Consider the following 18513-nt stretch of genomic DNA (forward strand, 5'->3'; position numbering starts at 1 on the left):
TCTGGCTTTTCAGCTCAGTTTACACAGCTGCCACCTTAAAGTCAGGTGCCAGGCGACTTGATGCGACTTTGAAGAAACTTCAGGGATGCCTGGCTAATCTTCCTGTAATGTTGGATCCAAATCACATCAATTATCAGGATCCGATTTGGAGGTGACTTCCATTAAAGTCTATGGGCACAAGTCGGATAGAATGCGCCTTGAAGTAGGATAGGAATCTTTTCTAAAGTCGGAGCGATTTCAGTAGTGCCAATTAGGACAGCTCTCATTGACTAAGCCTAGATTCACATTGGAGCGATTTTGTCGTGCAATTTGAGAGATCAAATCATTGCAGCCTATTGGCACTACTTTTGCTGATTTCAGGTGCGACTTCAATAGACATCTGTGTATGAAGCCACACAGATGTCTATCAAGTAGCATATGAAATTGTGCTGATCTTGCTACTTTGAAATTGTGCTACTTCAAGTAAAGTAGCGTGATTTCAAAGTAGCATCAATGTGAACCAGGGCTAAACTGGAATTTCACATATGATGCGACATGGGGTCTCACAACTCAGATCCCAAGTCGCAGCAGTGCCTCTGACTTGCTCCCTGACCCCCACCCAGTATCAACCTAACCTATAATTCCACTAATGAAGGTCTGGTTCAGGTTCAATATAACCATTTTCTTTTATCATTGAAGCTCCCACTTAATAAGCCCCACTTTTAACATTGGCACATCTGCAGTTTGCTCTGAGGCTCCATAATCAGCGCTGCTTGAAGAAAGTAGCTTTGTTATAGGTCTCATAAATCACCGGTGTCGTCAAGGCTCGGAAAATATGCTTTTCTTCAAAAACTATTGTTGTTAATGATGTATGACAACAAACATTGCATCAATATTCATTATCATGACTCTGCAAGGCTGGAAACAAGCAACATATGACTATAGCAATTTGTTTTCTACACCGGTTATTTTGAATTTGCAAGCTTAATATGTGTGGGGCATAGCTGCAGCTTTACATTTCCCAATGCTAGAGGAGCAGGGAGTCTAAGTGGCAATTCTGTTTATATGAAGAGCGGAAGCATTCAAACACAACAGCACAAGTTTTAGACCATTATCAGAACTGAAACGATTTGAAATAAAAGTTCTGATCCTGGGGGGAGATATTTAGGGACATAAATAAGACTTCCTGCTACTGGAAACATTGACTTTACGATTTCAGAAGGAATAGTCGCCAAATGTTACAAAACCAGGTTAGTATGCAGAGTTGCCTTCAAACCTTTTACTAACACTGACCCTAAAAAATATATATATATATATATATTTGCTAAATGCTTGCTCCCAGTTTTGGAATATATACTATTACCAGGTAATTAGAATTTACAAAAGGAGGCCACCAATGGCAGGTCACATCCCTCCTGGCTGACAAGAGCCCCAATAGTGAGGGTAGCAATATGGAGGCTAACACCGTCAAATTGTTTTCAATGCTGAGTTTTAGAATAAAACTATTTTCTTTAAAGAGGGACTTTACACATAAATACCTGATAAAAATAATATTCTTATGTTACTAAAATTAGTGTGTGCTGTAAATTGCCTCCAGTATTGTTCTCGTTTCTTCTTGCTGTAGGCTGCTATTTTGCTGAAGCCCAGAGCCTCAGAGAGGCAGTAAATCTTTATAGCCTTTTCACACTGGGGCGATGGGGGAAGTAGCGGTAAAGCTCTGCTAGTTTTAGCGGCGCTCTAGCGCTGTTATAGCGGCGCTTTGTCGCCTCTATTCAGGTGGGAGGGGGCACTTTTAGCCCCCTAGAAGAGGTTAAAAGTGCCTGTGTAGTGCCGCTGCCAAATCACTTTGGCAGTGCTGCCCATGCATACCAATGGGCAGAGTTGGTGGAGGAGCGGTGTAGGTGTATACACCGCTCGCAAAATGCCCGAACATGTTGCTTGCAGGACTTTTTCTAATGTCCTACAAGCGCACCACCCCAGTGTGAAAGGAATGCAGAGGCGGCATTTTTCAGGCTCCAGTGTGAAAGGAGTCTTCGGCTGTCAGCAGAACGGCCTCCAGTGGCTCTGATTTTTGGCACAATGCCAAAAATGGACAGCAACTGAGCAGAACAGGGTAAGACAGTGTATTACTTATTACTTATTTTTAATGTTTTACATAGCTATATCTGCAAAAGGGACCAGCCTGAACTAATCAAGCAGGATTTAATTGTATGACTTAAGCTCCACTTTAACCTACAGCTGCAATCAAATCACTTACCTATATTAAAAGAATGTCCCATGTTCTGGAGCTGTAGCAGTTAATAGTTTTGGGTCTAACATTGCAATGCATTTCAGAAGCCCCTTACAGGGGCCTGTGCCCCCTCCTCTACCGACAATATGGTCTTTGAGTGATGGATTCTGTCATTCATTTATTCCTTCTCTAATCAGAGTGTTACATTTACTGAAATCAATGAATGGACTTATGTAAGTGGTGAAGAGGGGAGGAGAGGGTGGGCTGGCGCTGGGAGCTCATGAAATGCATTGAACCTATTAACACCTGAAGGGCTGGCATTTCAGAACTGTGAATAGGACTGGACATCTTGGGACAGAAGATTTCTTCAAGAATAATCAGCCTACAGCACATGGAGCAGTCTTCATTACAGGTAAGCTACTGTGTGTTACTGCAGCAGCAGCAGGGAAAAAAATAAAAGATTAAAGTGATTGTAAAGGCAGAAGGTTTTTTATGTATTCTATGCATTAAGATAAAAAGCCTTCTGTGTGGAGCAGCGCCCCTCAGTCCCCCTAATATTTACCCAAGTCCCATCTATATCCAGCAATGTCCACGAGTGAATTGGCCATCCAGGACTCTCCCTCCTGATTGGCTGAGACAAAGCAGGGGCGCTATGGGTTCCCACTGCTGTCAATCGGGAGAGGAGCTCCATGTCTAAATGAATAGACGACGGAGCTGCAGCTTGTCTCGGGTGGCCCCATAGCAAGCTGCTTTCCCTGGGGGCACTCAACAGGAGGGAGGGGCCAGAAGCCCCAGCCAGGGACCAGAGAAGAGGAGGATCCAGGCTGCTCTGTGTAAAACCACTACAACAGAGCAAGTAAGTATAACATGTTTTTTAGTTTAATAGAAAAAAAAAACAAGGACTTTACAATCACTTCAGCCCTGGAAGGTTACCCCCCCCCCCTTCCTGACCAGGCCATTTTCTCACTCACAATCGTGGGTGGCTGGTGGACATCACAGCCACCGGCTATGCGCATCAGGTCCACGCCACACAGCGGTTGCGCACCTGCTATGGCTCTTAAAGGAGCTGAACGTACAGCTAAAGCGATTTGCGGGAAAGAGCTGACCTGCCGCAGTATAATAATGGCGGCTGGTTGGCAAGTGGTTAAAGTGGTTCTAAATCCAAGACATTTACCTTAAAGGGGTTGTAAAGGTACATTTTTTTCCCTAAATAGCTTCCTTTACCATAGTGTAGTCAGGACGCCCACTAACACACAGCTCCTTTCTCTATTTGCAACGTAGAGAGCATCCTGACTCTCCTGTTGTCCAAGGGAGGGGGAGAGCATGACACTCCACACCAGGGAGAAAGCCTTGCATTACTGTGTGAAGTTACAGACAGAAGAACAGGAAGTGAGGATTTCTCAGAAGAAATAAGGACAATTAAAAGCAAAATTGGAGGATGAGGTAAGTGAAGGAGGACTGCACCAAGATAAAGTAAGCTACTTAGGGAAAAAGAAAACGTACCTTTACAACGCCTTTAATGCATTCCCTGCATTAAGGTAAAAAATGTCCCAATAGCAATTTCGAGAAGGACAGGTTCTCGTTACATACCCCACCATAAAAATGTATAAAAAGTTGATCAACTTTTGTTTGCTTTATTAAACAAAACATGAGTTATGGGTGATGGTGGTGGTGCAGTTTCTTCACTTTGCATGCCACCCTTTAAGGCCTTACAGAACATGACTGTGCACCCTTGCCCTTTACCAGTAGTTTCAAAACAAGAACTAAACTATATACAAAGGCAGAATATCGTTCACCTGTCACCGGATACAATTGCTACATTTGCAGAGTTCTAACCTATGTCCCAAAGAGCGGTTCAATTAAGGTCTTGGCAAGGTATCCAGAATTTAATTGGAAAGTAATATAAATAAAAGATTAAGTGAAGAGGGGGGGGGGGCGAATCTATATGGTTGTTTGCATAGTTTGCAAAAACAAAATAATCTGTTGCGGTTTCTAAAATTAACATAATAAAATATGATATCTTGTTAGCAAAACTGCTTACTAATGCATTATCCTTAAAATAACATCCTGTATTTTTTTAACCTAAAATAATACCACTTAGATACACTTGGGCATAAAATGGGAGAACTATTATAATGTAATATTTCTGGATTCTGAAAAGCTACTATAAATCTCGCTGCCAGTGCTTATATTTTCAGAGCACGCAGTACACATAAAATAGCACAATAGAGAGAAAATGTACTTCCCGTCTTAGACCCTTAACCCCCATGCACCACTCTAAGAACAAGCTACTCTGCCTATAAGGCTTTGTGCACTTTTAGTGCAGTCCTGATTTTTAGGACCCCTCCCCTCTAAAGTGTGTTTATAATATACAAAACTGGCGATAATCACTGTGCCATCAGCATGATGCAGCACCTCCACTGCTCCGAGAATCCTCCTAGACCTGCAATCCTCCCCCAAACATGTGCAGTCTGAATGCCATACCCTTCAGTCTCTTCACAGCTTCTCAACCTGCTAATGAGCTCTGCATTGAAATGGATGGCATTCAGACAAGCCCAGATAACTGCAATTTATATGGGAAACAATGCAAATGTTACAAAGTCCTGTCAATTTAGATTCCAGACTAATCCTAAAGGCCAGATTCAGCATTCTTCTAGCCATGCAGCAGAACTGCAGGCTCTTGTCATATGATTTGGTGCTGTATGACCTCCACTCATGCTCCACTGTGTATGATGCTGCAATAAATTCAGAAATTTTCCCGAAGCCACTGAAAACCTAGGTTGCATTTAAGTTGTTTATGAAAAATGTTTGCAAATACCAATAGCGGGAGAAAGTCCAAGTTTCTGCTTCAACAAACCTGGACTCCAGGAGCAGGCTCCCAGAGGTGGCTACCCCAAGCTGAAACTTTGAACAGTAGAGGGGAGCCATTTACCATATAAAAACCTCCAATCCAATTTCTTAACTTTCTCCAAAATACAGGCAGTTCCTCCTGGTTGAACACAAAGCCCCAACATGTTCCACTCATGCCCAGGGCAGCCATACACAGCTTTTGGCAGGGCCTCCCTGGAGCAGAGAACGGGGGGGTATGTGCTGATAAAAAAAAAAAAGAAGTGTAATCTCTTCTCTCCTGATGCGAGATAATAAGCAGGGGGGGGGGGGGGTAAAGTGTAATGCAAAAAAAAAAAGAGAGGGGGCCAGCCTGGCCTGTAAGGGGACCTGGGGACCATCGGGCCCTTTACAGGTTGCAAAAAAAAAAAACACGGGAGGAGGCCAAGCCGGGCCCCTGGGGACCATCAGGCTCCTTACAGGTGTAATGCCTGTAGCCCCCTGATGGCGGCCCTGCTCATACCCCCGCCCCCATTTCTAGGCATGGACATTTTGAAGAAGGGCAGATAATTCATGTAGCATTTACTTCCTGGTATCTATCTGCCCAGGCAGGAGGGCACCCTCCTAAAGATTCCTGGGATATATGATATAATTTGCCTAGGGCTGGAAACAAGGAAGTAACTGAAAAACTTTGAAAAAAACTTCCCTATCTATTTAAGAATGCTAGCAGCATAAGGAGTACAAAATAAGTGTTGATTAAGGGAGTGAAATTCCACTTTAAATTCCATCTTACAATGCCCAAATATAATGAAAACGGGCAATATTCATGGACAATTACACTGTGGCATAGCAAATAGGATTAAAGGAAACCAGGCTGACACAGCGTCACATATAAATTGACACTTATGTGTGACAGATCCATTCAGTTTAGAGTTAATATAAACAAAAGCAGATTTCTCCACTCTCTTCAACATAAATGCAATGACAGCACACTATTCAGTGCTCCCATAAAATCTTGGGTCCCTGCTTAATGAGAAGTAAGGCTGTATTTGAAAACATCAGCGGTGAGGCTGTATTGGTAAAAAGCTGCAGTGCATCCATATTTCAAATAGGTAACCACACTAAAGATGTATATTATTAAAGCTTGGAATTAAATATTCAGTATCAAGTAAAAGTTGGCTTTATAGTGGCTGATAAAAGATTCTGGCTTCAGGGAAGTCTATTTAGAGTGCATGCCTGGCTTTTGTCTTTTCACATGCCAATGAACCAAAGATCTAAGCATCACTAAGGCCCCTTTCACACGTACGGACCCCGTATGTCCGCTTTTTCATCCATCCGTTTGCGGATTAAAAAGGGACATACATTGGTCCCTATGAGATCGCGGATGAACATCCACTGACACCCGATCTCGTCCGCCTCCGCAATGATCCTATTCTGCAGACGGAAGAAAACCCTATTTTTCCTTCCATCTGCGGATCGGATCGGATGAACACAGACACGCGGTCCGTGCTCTTCCGATCCCCCCATAGGGGAGAGAGGAGAAAAGACAGGGCGGTCCCTGCACAGTGTGCGGGGACCACCCTGTCTTACGCCAGCTCAGCGGGGATCAACAGAGCGATCCCCGCTGAGCATACGGAGGCGGATCATTACTGATCCGGCCCGTGTGAAACGGGCCTTACAATAATCTGTGTGCATGAAACAACATCCATCATTTAAAAAGAATGTCTACTCTCTCTGTCTGTTTTTTTTTACATACACATGATTGTAAACAGAGTTTGTCATTGATGCAGGTATGAATTGAAGGCATCCAAAAGGTCCTTGCACATGCCAGACTCCGCTACATTTAGTCAATACAGCGCACGTGGCAAGTGCACCCGTTATTGCAGTAAATAGTTTGTTTGGGCTAGCTTGGCCTAAAATGAACAATTTAAAAAAATGGATATTAAACATAAAGTTAGGCTTTAATTGTACCCATCCTAATGGAGAGGGTGGGCAAGTGAAGGGCATGGATCAGCACAGACAGTATTAGACGAGGAGAGGGCGATCATATACAAGGAAGAGAGGGTGCTATGCTTAGAGAATGGACTCATCCTTAAGCTTGCTAGCAGGTCTAGAGGCTCATTCATTGCAGGTGAATAAAACAAGTTTAACGGAGAAAAAACCTGCAAGTAAGCATGTAAAATACTTTAATTTGCAGAAAAACATAGGGGGTTATTTACGAAAGGCAAATCCATTTTGCACTTGTAGCGCCCTGCCCCTTAATTATTGGGGGCTTTTCTAAATTTAGAGGGTGTCTGAACCAATAGTGGGCTCAGACTTTGTTGAATTTCATTCAAGCTAGCTTCTGTTCTGGCTATGGTTGTGCTTGAGAGGATTTTGCCTGTTGCCTGTAGGTGGCATTACCACCTCAGGCCCATGTTGGAATCCAAGCGAACCATGGTTTGTTAAGTGACCCTTCTCGGCAGCAGCCCAGTGGGAGTGGTGCCCCGCTGTGCATGCTGGGAAGGGATACTTAAGGGGCAGACGCCGTTTTTCGGGGTCCTTCGCCTCGTGGCCTTCCTGGCGCGAGGCACGTGTGTGTTATCTCGACCTCCAGTCCACGTGGGCCCGAGGTCACATCTGCATGGAGTAGGCCCAGTTATGCTGGCTGGGGCCTATGATTTAAAAGGGGATCCCAGGCTGTATATCCAATTGGGGGAAGCTGCTTAACGAAGGAAACCGGGGGAGGACCTGCCCTGGAGGAGACCAAGCAAGGCAGGCTGGTGTCTGGGGATAGGCCTGGTGACTTTGTTAGAAAATGATCTATTACTTTATTGGTATTACAGTCCGCCGGGTCGACTTAAAGGCTCTTTTACTGTAAGGCTGGAAGTTCAGGACTTAAATCCTGTGGCAGAGGATTCCTGGCTATCCATCTTTCGTTCTCAGACGGTCTGTGGCAGAGACTGTTCTCATACTGTCCGTGCATCATTCCGGCTGCTAGACCATGTGAGAGGGGTCTATCCGGGTGAGCAATACCCACTCAAAAGAGAGTGGTGAATACTGGAATTCTAGACATTTTTGTGCATTCTGTACCGTGTACCTGTACCTTCCCCCTCTCTCTAAACTCTTCACTTTCTTCACAAGTTTTATGCAGCAAAAATAAAACAGTTGAAGGTTTTACATCTTGTGTGGACATTGCAATTTCTATAGACTTTCTTCCTTGGACAACAAACTTAGAGGTAACGTGCAAAACCCAAATCTAAACCAGCAGCTCCTACGGGGCAAAGCGCACTTGAAATTGCGCTGAAAGTGCACATGGAAGTGCAGTCGCTGTAAATATGAGGGGAAGCTCTGCTGATTTTATCAAACAATCATGTGCAAGCTAAAATGCTGTTCTTTATTTTCCTTGCATGTCCCCCTCGGATCTACAGCGACTGCACTTCCAAGTGGATTTGCCTTTTGTAAATAACCCCCAATGTGCCCATGGAACCTTGTAGAGTAACGCCAAAAAAAGTTAATACCAAATATAAATAAAATGTTTATTACAATATCAAGGTTAAAATCAGACATAGTAAATGATACATAGGTCATAATATAAAAAAAGGAAATATACAAATATAAGTTTATATATATTGGTTAGGCATAATTAGCATACTAAATGTAGGTGAACAACACCATAACAGGTTGATATCCCAAACGGTTTAGTAAAGAAACACTCACTTCTTCAGGAGACAATCAATATATCTGTGGAGCAACCATGTCATAATACGAACGATAATAATAATAATAAGAAGAAGAAAATAAAAAGTTACTATAACCCTTATAAGGATGGAAAAACACAAGGCCCCGTCCCTCCATATGATATACTTAAACAACAAAAAAAAGGGATTTTTAATACAGCTTACCTGTAAAATCCTTTTCTTGGAGTACATCACGGGACACAGAGCGGCATATTCATTACTATGTGGGTTATATGGAGTACCTTCAGGTGATGGACACTGGCAATCTCAAACAGGAAGTGCCCCTCTCTATATAACCCCCTCCCATAGGAGGAGTACCTCAGTTTTGTAGCAAGCAGTATGCCTCCCAAAATGGTCCCCATAAGAGGGGTGGGAGCTCTGTGTCCCGTGATGTACTCCAAGAAAAGGATTTTACAGGTAAGCTGTATTAAAAATCCCTTTTTCTTTCTCGTACATCACGGGACACAGAGCGGCATATTCATTACTATGTGGGATGTCCCAAAGCAATGCTTACAATGAGGGGAGGGAGAACATCTTCCCAAGACAAAAGGATTTAATTTAGAGATATACTCAAATCATAATAAATCCAACTTAGTTGAGAAAAATAATTTTTAAATTTAACTCAAAAGGGAGCCCCCGGAATCCGAGGGTCTCAAACTGCAGCCTGCAGCACTGCCTGCCCAAAGGCTGTATCAGTATTCCTTCTTACGTCCAACTGGTAGAATTTTGTAAACGTGTGGACAGAAGACCAGGTTGCCGCCTTGCAAACTTGAGCCATAGAGATCTGGTGGTGTGCTGCCCAGGAGGCACCCATGGCCCCAGTAGAATGAGCCTTTAATGATAACGGAGGAGGCAACCCTTTCAAGCCGTAGGCCTGAGTGATTAACTGTTTAATCCACCTTGAGATGGTGGATTTTGCAGCTGCCTGCCCCTTCTTGGGCCCATCCGGTAAAATGAACAACACATCTGTTTTCCGGATCTTCTCTGTAGCTTTAAGATAGGCCTTCATGGCCCTGACAATATCCAAGGTATGCAGCAAACCTTCCTTTCTGGAAGTAGGTTTAGGGAAGAAGGATGGCAATACCAAATCCTGGTTTAGATGAAAACTGGATATAACCTTCGGTAGGAAGGAAGGATGAGGGCGGAGAACGACCTTGTCCTTATGTAAAATAAGATATGGTTCCTTACAGGATAAGGCTGCCAGTTCCGATACTCTTCTGGCGGAAACTATGGCGACCAAAAATACTAACTTCCTTGTCAGTAAAACCAAAGGAATTTCAGCCAACGGCTCAAAAGGTTGTTTCTGTAAGCTTGACAGAACAAGATTTAAATCCCACGGACAAAGCGGGGATTTAACTGGAGGATTAATACGTAAGACCCCTTGAAGGAAGGTCTTAACTAGCGAGTGGGTGGCCAGCGGCCGCTGAAACCACACTGACAAAGCTGAAATCTGTCCTTTGATTGTGCTTAATGCCAGTCCTTTATCCACTCCTAGCTGGAGAAAACTTAATACTCTATCGATGGTAAACTTGCGAGAAAGCCATCGCTTGGACTCACACCAGCCTACATAGGCCTTCCAGACCCTGTAATAAATCACCCTAGAGACCCGTTTCGTGGCTCTGATTAGGGTAGAGATTACTTTCTGAGACAGACCTCTACCCCTGAGAATCAGGGATTCAGCTTCCAGGCCGTCAAATTTAGATGCCGTAAGGCAGGGTGTAGGATCGGACCTTGCGATAGCAGGTCTGGCCGTAGAGGAAGAGTCCAAGGGTCTCCCACTACCATCTTCAGGATTAGTGAATACCATGCCCTTCTGGGCCATGCTGGAGCTACCAGGATGACTGGTATGTGCTCCATCCTGATCCTGCGCAGCAGGCGGGGTAGTAACTGGAGCGGGGGAAATGCATAAAGAAGTTTGAACTGATGCCAAGGGCAAACTAACGCATCGGTTCCGCAGGCTCTGGGATCCCTTGTGCGGGACATGAACCTGTCTAGCTTCTTGTTTAGTCTCGATGCCATGATATCCACGTCCGGCACTCCCCACTTCTGGCAGAGTGTCTGAAAGACCTGTGGATGCAGAGACCACTCCCCCGGCAATAGAGTCTGGCGACTTAAGAAGTCCGCCTGTAGGTTGTCCACTCCGGGAATGAATATAGCCGATATGCAGGGCACATGGGCTTCTGCCCACAAAAAAATCAAGCTCACTTCTCTCTGAGCGGCTTGACTCTTGGTTCCCCCTTGGTGATTTATGTATGCCACCGCCGTGGCATTGTCCGATTGTATTCTCACCGGGAACCCCTGCAGTTTGGACGTCCAAGCCCTGAGGGCTAGTCGGGCAGCTCTGAGCTCCAAGATATTGATGGGCAACTGCTTCTCTGCCGCTGCCCAAGTGCCCTGGCGAGTGCAACCATCCAAAATTTCTCCCCAGCCGATCAGGCTGGCGTCTGTGGTTACTATCTTCCAGGTCACAGGACTGAACGTCTTTCCCTTCAGGAGATTCTGAGGGTTTAACCACCAAGATAGACTTTGCCGGACTCTTGGTGAGAGTGGCAAAGGAATCTCCAAGGCCTGAGGCCTCTTGCTCCATGCTGACAGGATGGCTGCCTGCAGGATGCGAGTGTGGCTCTGAGCATACGGTACCGCCTCGAAGGTGGCCACCATCTTGCCTAGTAGCCGCATACATAGGCGAACAGTTGGCTTTCTCTTGCTCAGAACTATTTGTATTAGCTCTTTGATGGCCTTGACCTTTAATAGAGGTAGGAACACCTTCTGTTGTTCTGTATCCAATCTCATGCCGAGATATTCCAGCTGCCTTGTGGGCCGAAATGCTGATTTGTCTCGATTTAGGACCCAGCCGAACCTCTCGAGGTACTGAACCGTGAGGGCGACTGCTCGTTCCAGGCCAGGAAACGAGTGGTCTACGACCAAGAGGTCGTCCAGGTAAGCCAGGACCGTGACCCCTTGGGTCCTTAGATTGGCTAGGATTGGGGCTAGGACCTTCGTGAATACCCGGGGGGCCGTAGCCAACCCGAAGGGGAGCGCCACAAATTGGAAATGACGCTGAGCCACCGAGAAGCGTAGAAATACCTGATGTGGCTGAAAAATTGGCACATGAAGGTAAGCATCCTTTATGTCTATGGACGCCATGAAGTCGTCCTTCTGGAGCACGGCGACAGCTGACCGAATAGTTTCCATCCGGAATGAGCGGACCTTTAGGTACGCATTTACTCCCTTTAAGTCCAAAATTGGCCCGACATCGCCGTTGGGCTTTGGGATGATAAACAGGTTGGAGTAGAACCCCAAGCCCTGTTCCTGGACTGGTACTTCTACTATCACCTTCTGGCACAGCAGATGATTCAATGCCGCCATCAACGCGGCTCCCTTCACCGGGTCGCCTGGTACTCTTGACTCCTGGTAATGAGGAGGGAATTCTGAAAATTCTAGTTTGTAGCCCGTGGCCACGGAAGACCGTACCCAGCAGTCGGGAATGCTGGCCTCCCAAACTTCTGCAAAGAGACGTAGCCTTCCCCCCACCATCGTGGGTGGGGGCGCCCCTTCATAAGGCCGACTTGGGGGCTGGCTTCGCAGGCTTGCGGTACCACTGCTTCTTGCCCCCAGTGGCTTGGCCTTGTGGCTTATTGTTAAAGCCTGATCTTGCAGGAGGCCGTCGATACTGTCTGGTATTAGAGGGCCCCTGTCCCGGGGAGGGCTGGCGCTTAAACGCGGGCCCTCTGGCTTTCTTCTTGACTGGCAAGAGAGTGCTTTTGCCGCTTGATATAGTCTGAATATATCTATCCAGATCTTCTCCGAAGAGTCGTCCTCCATGGAAGGGAAACCCTACCAGGAGCTTTTTGCATGGGGGCTCAGCCTCCCAACTCTTCAACCATAAGAGCCTTCTCATATGGATTAGAAATAAGGATAAACATGATGCCTGCTGGATGGAGTCCTTGATAGCATCCACCGTAAAGCGTATAGCCCTCGGTATATCCGAAAATTCCTCTGCCTGCTGGGCAGGGATAAGTTTAAGCATTTGCTTAGTCTCATCTGATAATGCTTGGGTAATTCCAATAGCAGCCACAGCGGGCTGAACTATCGCCCCTGCTGAAGTAAAGGAGGCTTTCAGTAATGTTTCCAAGCGTTTATCAACCGGATCCTTAAACACCTGTACGTTTTCCACCGGACAAGTTAAAGATTTGTTCACATAGGAGATGGCTGCGTCCACCGCCGGGGGCGCCCATCTTTTGGAGAATTTCTCCTCCATAGGATATAAAACAGAGAATTTTTTAGGTGGTAAAAAGACTATCTGGCTTAATCCAATCCTGAAACATGACCTCCTCGAGTAGAGGATGGATCGGGAAAACTGCGTTGCTTTGAGGCGTTCTTAAAGAGCCTAAAGCTGAAACCGCCGATACTTGAGGTTCTGGTATGGGTAACTTAAATGCCTCATGGACCATGTCCGTTAAGGCCTGAACCCACAAACTTTCCCCTTGGGAGGCTGAACCAGACCCCTCAGTATCCAGATCCTCGATCTCTGAACCACCCTGGTCCAAAGCGTCAAGTCTATCCAATTCCCCTAGGGAAAGGATTTCTGTGTCTGAGGGTTCTTGCTCGGGTGACGGAGACCTAGTCCGCTTTCTACCCGATATAGCCTTAGCTATCCTTTTTGCCATTCTTTTCTCTAGTTCACCTAAAGAAACAGCAAGAACTCTCTCAGTGACAAAGCCGGGGTTGGACTGACCTGGATCAGCCCCAGCACCAGATCCCCCAGGTCCCATCAAGGCGTACCCTGATATGTCCTGTGGGGAGAGCAGCGGCATAGCTGTGTCCGAGCCCTCGGATTTTGCGGGGGAATCCCCACCCTTTGTACCCTCTGACCCAGAAGGCATGGTACAATACCAAGGTACACCCGCTATCACCCAGCCACAGACGTAGCTAAGGGGATCTGTCGGTTTGGGAGCGATAGAGACTAACGCCCAAACTGAGAAGGGAGATCAGCAGTTCTTTCCCTTCTTCTCTTTTTTTTTTTTTTTGAAGAGGAAAAGAAACCACTCTGTCTCCCACTAAGTATTGCCAATAGCCATCTGCTGAAAAAAGGAAAAGAAAACCTATCTGTAGGTTTGACAGTCCTTAGAAAAACTGCAATTCTTCCTTTCGCCACCGGGTGTCCTCGGCGTGCTCCGCTCTGTGTCCTCCTCTCCTCTAGCTCAGGATGACACTGAGCTCTTGGCAGCTAATGGAAGGACCTCCCCTTCCTTTATTTGTGATTCGCCGCCCACAGGGACGCGCCCCCACCACGGAAACGGCGCGAAAATCGTTTATATCTCGGTCACAGACCTCCTTTTAGCATGGGAAAAAGACTCCCCTCTTACAGAGATCCCACACCTAGCGCCAGCAGCCCAGCTAAGCAACACTTACCAGGGAGGTCACATATTACTGGGGAAAAAAGATTGAATCATCCTGTCTCTGTCATAGACATAGTGATTCCTTGCCAATGCAGAGCATACCCAGGCCTGTCCCCCTGTGCACCCCCTGTAGGGAACCTGCTAAGAACCAAGTTCCGCAAGCTCCCCCAATACTTACCTGCTCCATGCCGCAGGACTTTTGCACAGCAAGAGGTCCAATCTTCCCCCATCTCCGTGGGTGGCGTCTAGACCTTCAGGCCCTGGGTTCCTATGAAGGAGCCACTGTCCTGGGCCCATATAGCACCCTGGCAACAGAAACATTAGGCCCCCAAAGGTTTCTAAGTTCTGGGCCCAGGGTCCAGCTCTCTGAACAGAAAGCATTATGGGCTACACCCCAATGGTTTGGGGTCCGGTTGCTGACCACTTTAGCACTGAGGCCTTTGGACAGAACCGGTTAGCCCACCTTAATCCCAAGAATGTGGAGGTAAGCTAAACCATGACCAACACCTAAGACACTGGCGAAAAAACTGAGGTACTCCTCCTATGGGAGGGGGTTATATAGGGAGGGGCACTTCCTGTTTGAGATTGCCAGTGTCCATCACCTGAAGGTACTCCATATAACCCACATAGTAATGAATATGCCGCTCTGTGTCCCGTGATGTACGAGAAAGAAAACAGTTTCCAAGAAAAAGGATTTATTATTTCCCCTCTTTTTGGTTTTGCATAAACCAGGATCTTGTCTTTTTGGGTCCCCTTGTATGCCTTGGCCGGCATATCCCTGGTTGTCAGTGTCCTTACCCAGAATACTCTTTGGATTTCGTCCTTTTCTTGAAAACTGCTCTTTGTTATGCGAGTATATCATTTGGAGGGAGGGGACATTGTGTTTTCCACCCTTATGAAGCTTATAGTCACATTTTTATTTTCTTATTATTACTATTATTAGTATCATGACATGATCTCTCCACAGATTTATTAGTTGTGATAGTCTCCTGAAGAAGTGAGCGTTGCTTTACAACGCACATCAAGAAATCCTGTTATGTTCTTATTTGCCTACATATGAATTATGCCTAATACATATAAACTTATATTTGTATATTTCCTGTTTTTTTTATTATGACATATGTATCATTTACTATGTCTGCTTTTAACCTTGATCGTGTAATAAACGTTGCACTTTTTACATTTGGTATTAACTTTTTCTTGGCGTTTACAAAGTCCCATGGGCACATTGTTTTTATGCAAATTATGATCTTAGTTTTCGCCAACACCTTTGCACTTTAGGCCCCCTTTTTTGTAATTTATGCTCATGTAAAATACTTGATGTGTCTGTGTTTTACCTGCACCTGGAGTTGGTGAGAGGCTCTTTTTGAAGGTAAAAAAAAAAAAAAAAAAAAATCTATCGCACAGTTTTTATACATTTCCCTGCATGCTCTTAAAATACGGTTTATCTGCATCTTGTGCAGACTCACATTATGTATTTACGTGGCAGTCAGTCAAATCCCTGAAACAATCCCATGATTGATCCAGTGTTTAAAAGTAAAAAAAAGATACAGATCTGAAATCAGACTGCGAGGAAAAAGGTTGTGAAAAAACAGCTGATGGATAAAAACAGTTGCGTCTGTATAGCGCTTGAGGATACGAGAACAGAAAAATACCAGACCTTTGTTATTATAGAAGGGAAGGTCTACTCATGCATATCTAGCCATGGAATACATGCAGGGATGCAGTTCAAGTTCACTGCAGGATAGATTGTACAATTACACAATGTTCTTATCCAACTAAGCACTGCAAGCACATCAGCACAATGTAATGCAAAGACATTCAGGACTTACTTGTTCTGCATCATATTCATTATGACCCAGTCTGAGGGGTACACATTCTTCCCTATGAGGTTCTTAAACATGATGAATGTTTCCATAAGAAAATCCTGTAAATTGCGAACAGAAAAAGTAACATGTTTTATGTGTTAAAGAAAGACTTTGGTCTAATTAGATGTGATGGCTGCATTAGTTTCCTTTCATCAAGTATTTTTTTCCCCCTTTATGGTCACCTGCTAATCCCACCAGTAATAAACTTTTCGTCCTAGGGTTACAACACTCACTGTAACTATGGATAGCATTGATGTCATACTAGGACAGAAAGTATGTTAGGACTACAGAGGGTTGAGGTCTGACAAAGGAACCACACATGCTCCGAAACGCGTTACCGCCCCTTCTCCCCACTGACACCATCAGCCTTGTGTGTCCCGCACTGAACCTGGAATACAGGCTTCTCTGCTGCCTCCTCTCTCCAACACGTATGCAAACACTTTACAGCTGCTGGACAGCTCTACAATGCTCTCTTCTACCATGCTGAGGATGGACACATGCCACAGATGAGGACTCCTGATTTTATCATGTCATAACACACAACAATCTTGTAAGTGCTTTTAACGCTTTGTGCACTTTATTGAAATTTTGCATACTGCACTTAGAGGCACCTTTATTTTCCTTATTTGCATTTCTTGAATTGATATAACAAAATGTTTCACAATGGTATATTTACCAGATCAAAAGGATGCAAATAAGAGAAGTCAATTGTTATCTTTTACATAAACTTTAAATTCTAAACTGTTTTTTTTTTTAGTTGTTATATACATACAATCTATGTTTTACGAATAGGCTTTTAACACATGATAAAGAATTTACTGAGCAATATGGATTTGGAGGGCCACAGGTTGCACACATGAAACACCTAAACCCTCTAGCTACGCCATCTATTTAACCTATTAAGCAACACCTACCGAGTTATACATATACATGGTCTTCAGTAAGCAAAGCTGAAATAAACTAAACTCAGGTTTTAGTAAAAATCCTGTTTTCAACAAACTGCATCCTTTGGGATGAAGAGTAATGCATATTAAAAATGGCAAAATGCACAGTGTAAAACACCAATGAGGTGAACATGTACCCCTGATAGAGAACAATGATCGTGTCTAGGAATAAGAACCTTTCCAGGTAAAACTGAAAAAAAGGTATTTATACCGTCTTAGATACTGCACTACATTCATGTAATTAGGGGAGAAAGACTGCAAACTGCTGTTAAAAGCAATCCTAGTCCATGTCTAGCCAAGTTCTCCCTTTCATAAGAGTCCAGAAAGCTATCTGTGGTCAGAAGAATGCAGATCTAAGGGGGGTTCCCGACATCATCCATATTTTTGTGACTGCTCCACAGATAGATGCATTTCTACACAGTAGAGTACCGACAGGCTAAATGTATACAAAAGCAATGCTTAAATTGACCTAAGCCTGGGAGGCCAAGAAAAGAAAATGCAGAGGTGATTCCATAAAGTTTTCAAAATTCTAGCCATTTAAAAAAAAAAAAAAAAGTTTTGAAATGCAGTAATCATGTACGTTTGACAACCGGTTTAAGTATAATTTCTTAACATCTCTCACTCTCTCTCTTACAACCTGAAAATAGAATTTATTTACAAGTGTCACTTATTATAACAAATCTAATGTGACCATTTATTTTTCTAATGTTGTTTGATTTTGGGTTCCTTGTAGTCATCTTTTAGCAAATGCATTTACCTACTTTATATAAATTACCACCACCTTGCTTTGCAGAGGATATAAATAAAGGTTAATAAACCATACAAGGATATTAATACTTACCACCACATCTGTTCTTGTTTTTCCAAGTGTTTTGATTAGATGGCTGTAGTGATAATCTTCCATCTGACGTAAAATCGCAGTCATGGAGGCAACAAAGTTTCCCTGAAATATATATATGTGAAAAAAATCATGAAAATACAATTTTGGGAAAAGAGTTACTATTCATGACACCGAGAAGCCTACTGGCAAATTTGACAAGGGTAAGTTACAGTGGCACCAGTGACCCAACAACCAGTATTAGAAACCTTCAGAAACTATGCCTGAACACACACAAAAATGGTGTAAAAGCTGTACAGATCCTTCAATTGTCTAGAGCAGTGATGGCGAACCTTGGCACCCCAGATGTTTGGGAACTACATTTCCCATGATGTTTGTGCACTCTGCAGTGCAGTTGAGCATCATGGGGAAATTGAGTTCCAAAACACGTGGGGTGCAAATGTCCTTATCACTGGTCTAGGCTCTGACCAATCATGAAATCCAGTATTGCAACTGGAGCATCTCAAGTGAAATTTTTGGAGAACATTAACATGTAGAATTTTTATTTTTCAAAATATTTAAAATTACTCAAGTCACTTAAAGGGATTTTTCAATGTAAAAGTGCAATGTGACAAGGGTATCCTCTTTGTAGAAATATGGAACTCCTCAACCCCCCACTTTCCCTGAAAAACCAGGGCTGCAAATTGAGTTTTTATCTATGATGCTGC

General features: G+C 44.3%; 1 protein-coding gene across 2 annotated transcripts in view; it reads right to left on the reverse strand.

The window, feature by feature from the left end:
- The window catches only part of DOCK1 (dedicator of cytokinesis 1), a 529562-nt gene that overhangs the window by 182553 nt on the left and 328496 nt on the right, over positions 1-18513 (reverse strand). For both annotated transcript variants that reach the window (XM_040361423.1, XM_040361424.1), the window contains exons 28-29: positions 17810-17911; positions 15989-16083 (exon numbers count right to left, since the gene is read on the reverse strand). In XM_040361423.1, the coding sequence (XP_040217357.1) occupies positions 15989-16083; positions 17810-17911 (197 nt within the window). The remainder of the gene's footprint in view (positions 1-15988; positions 16084-17809; positions 17912-18513) is intronic.

This window comes from Rana temporaria, chromosome 8 (genome assembly GCF_905171775.1).
Source record: "Rana temporaria chromosome 8, aRanTem1.1, whole genome shotgun sequence".
In the NCBI taxonomy this organism is placed as follows: Eukaryota; Metazoa; Chordata; class Amphibia; order Anura; family Ranidae; genus Rana; species Rana temporaria.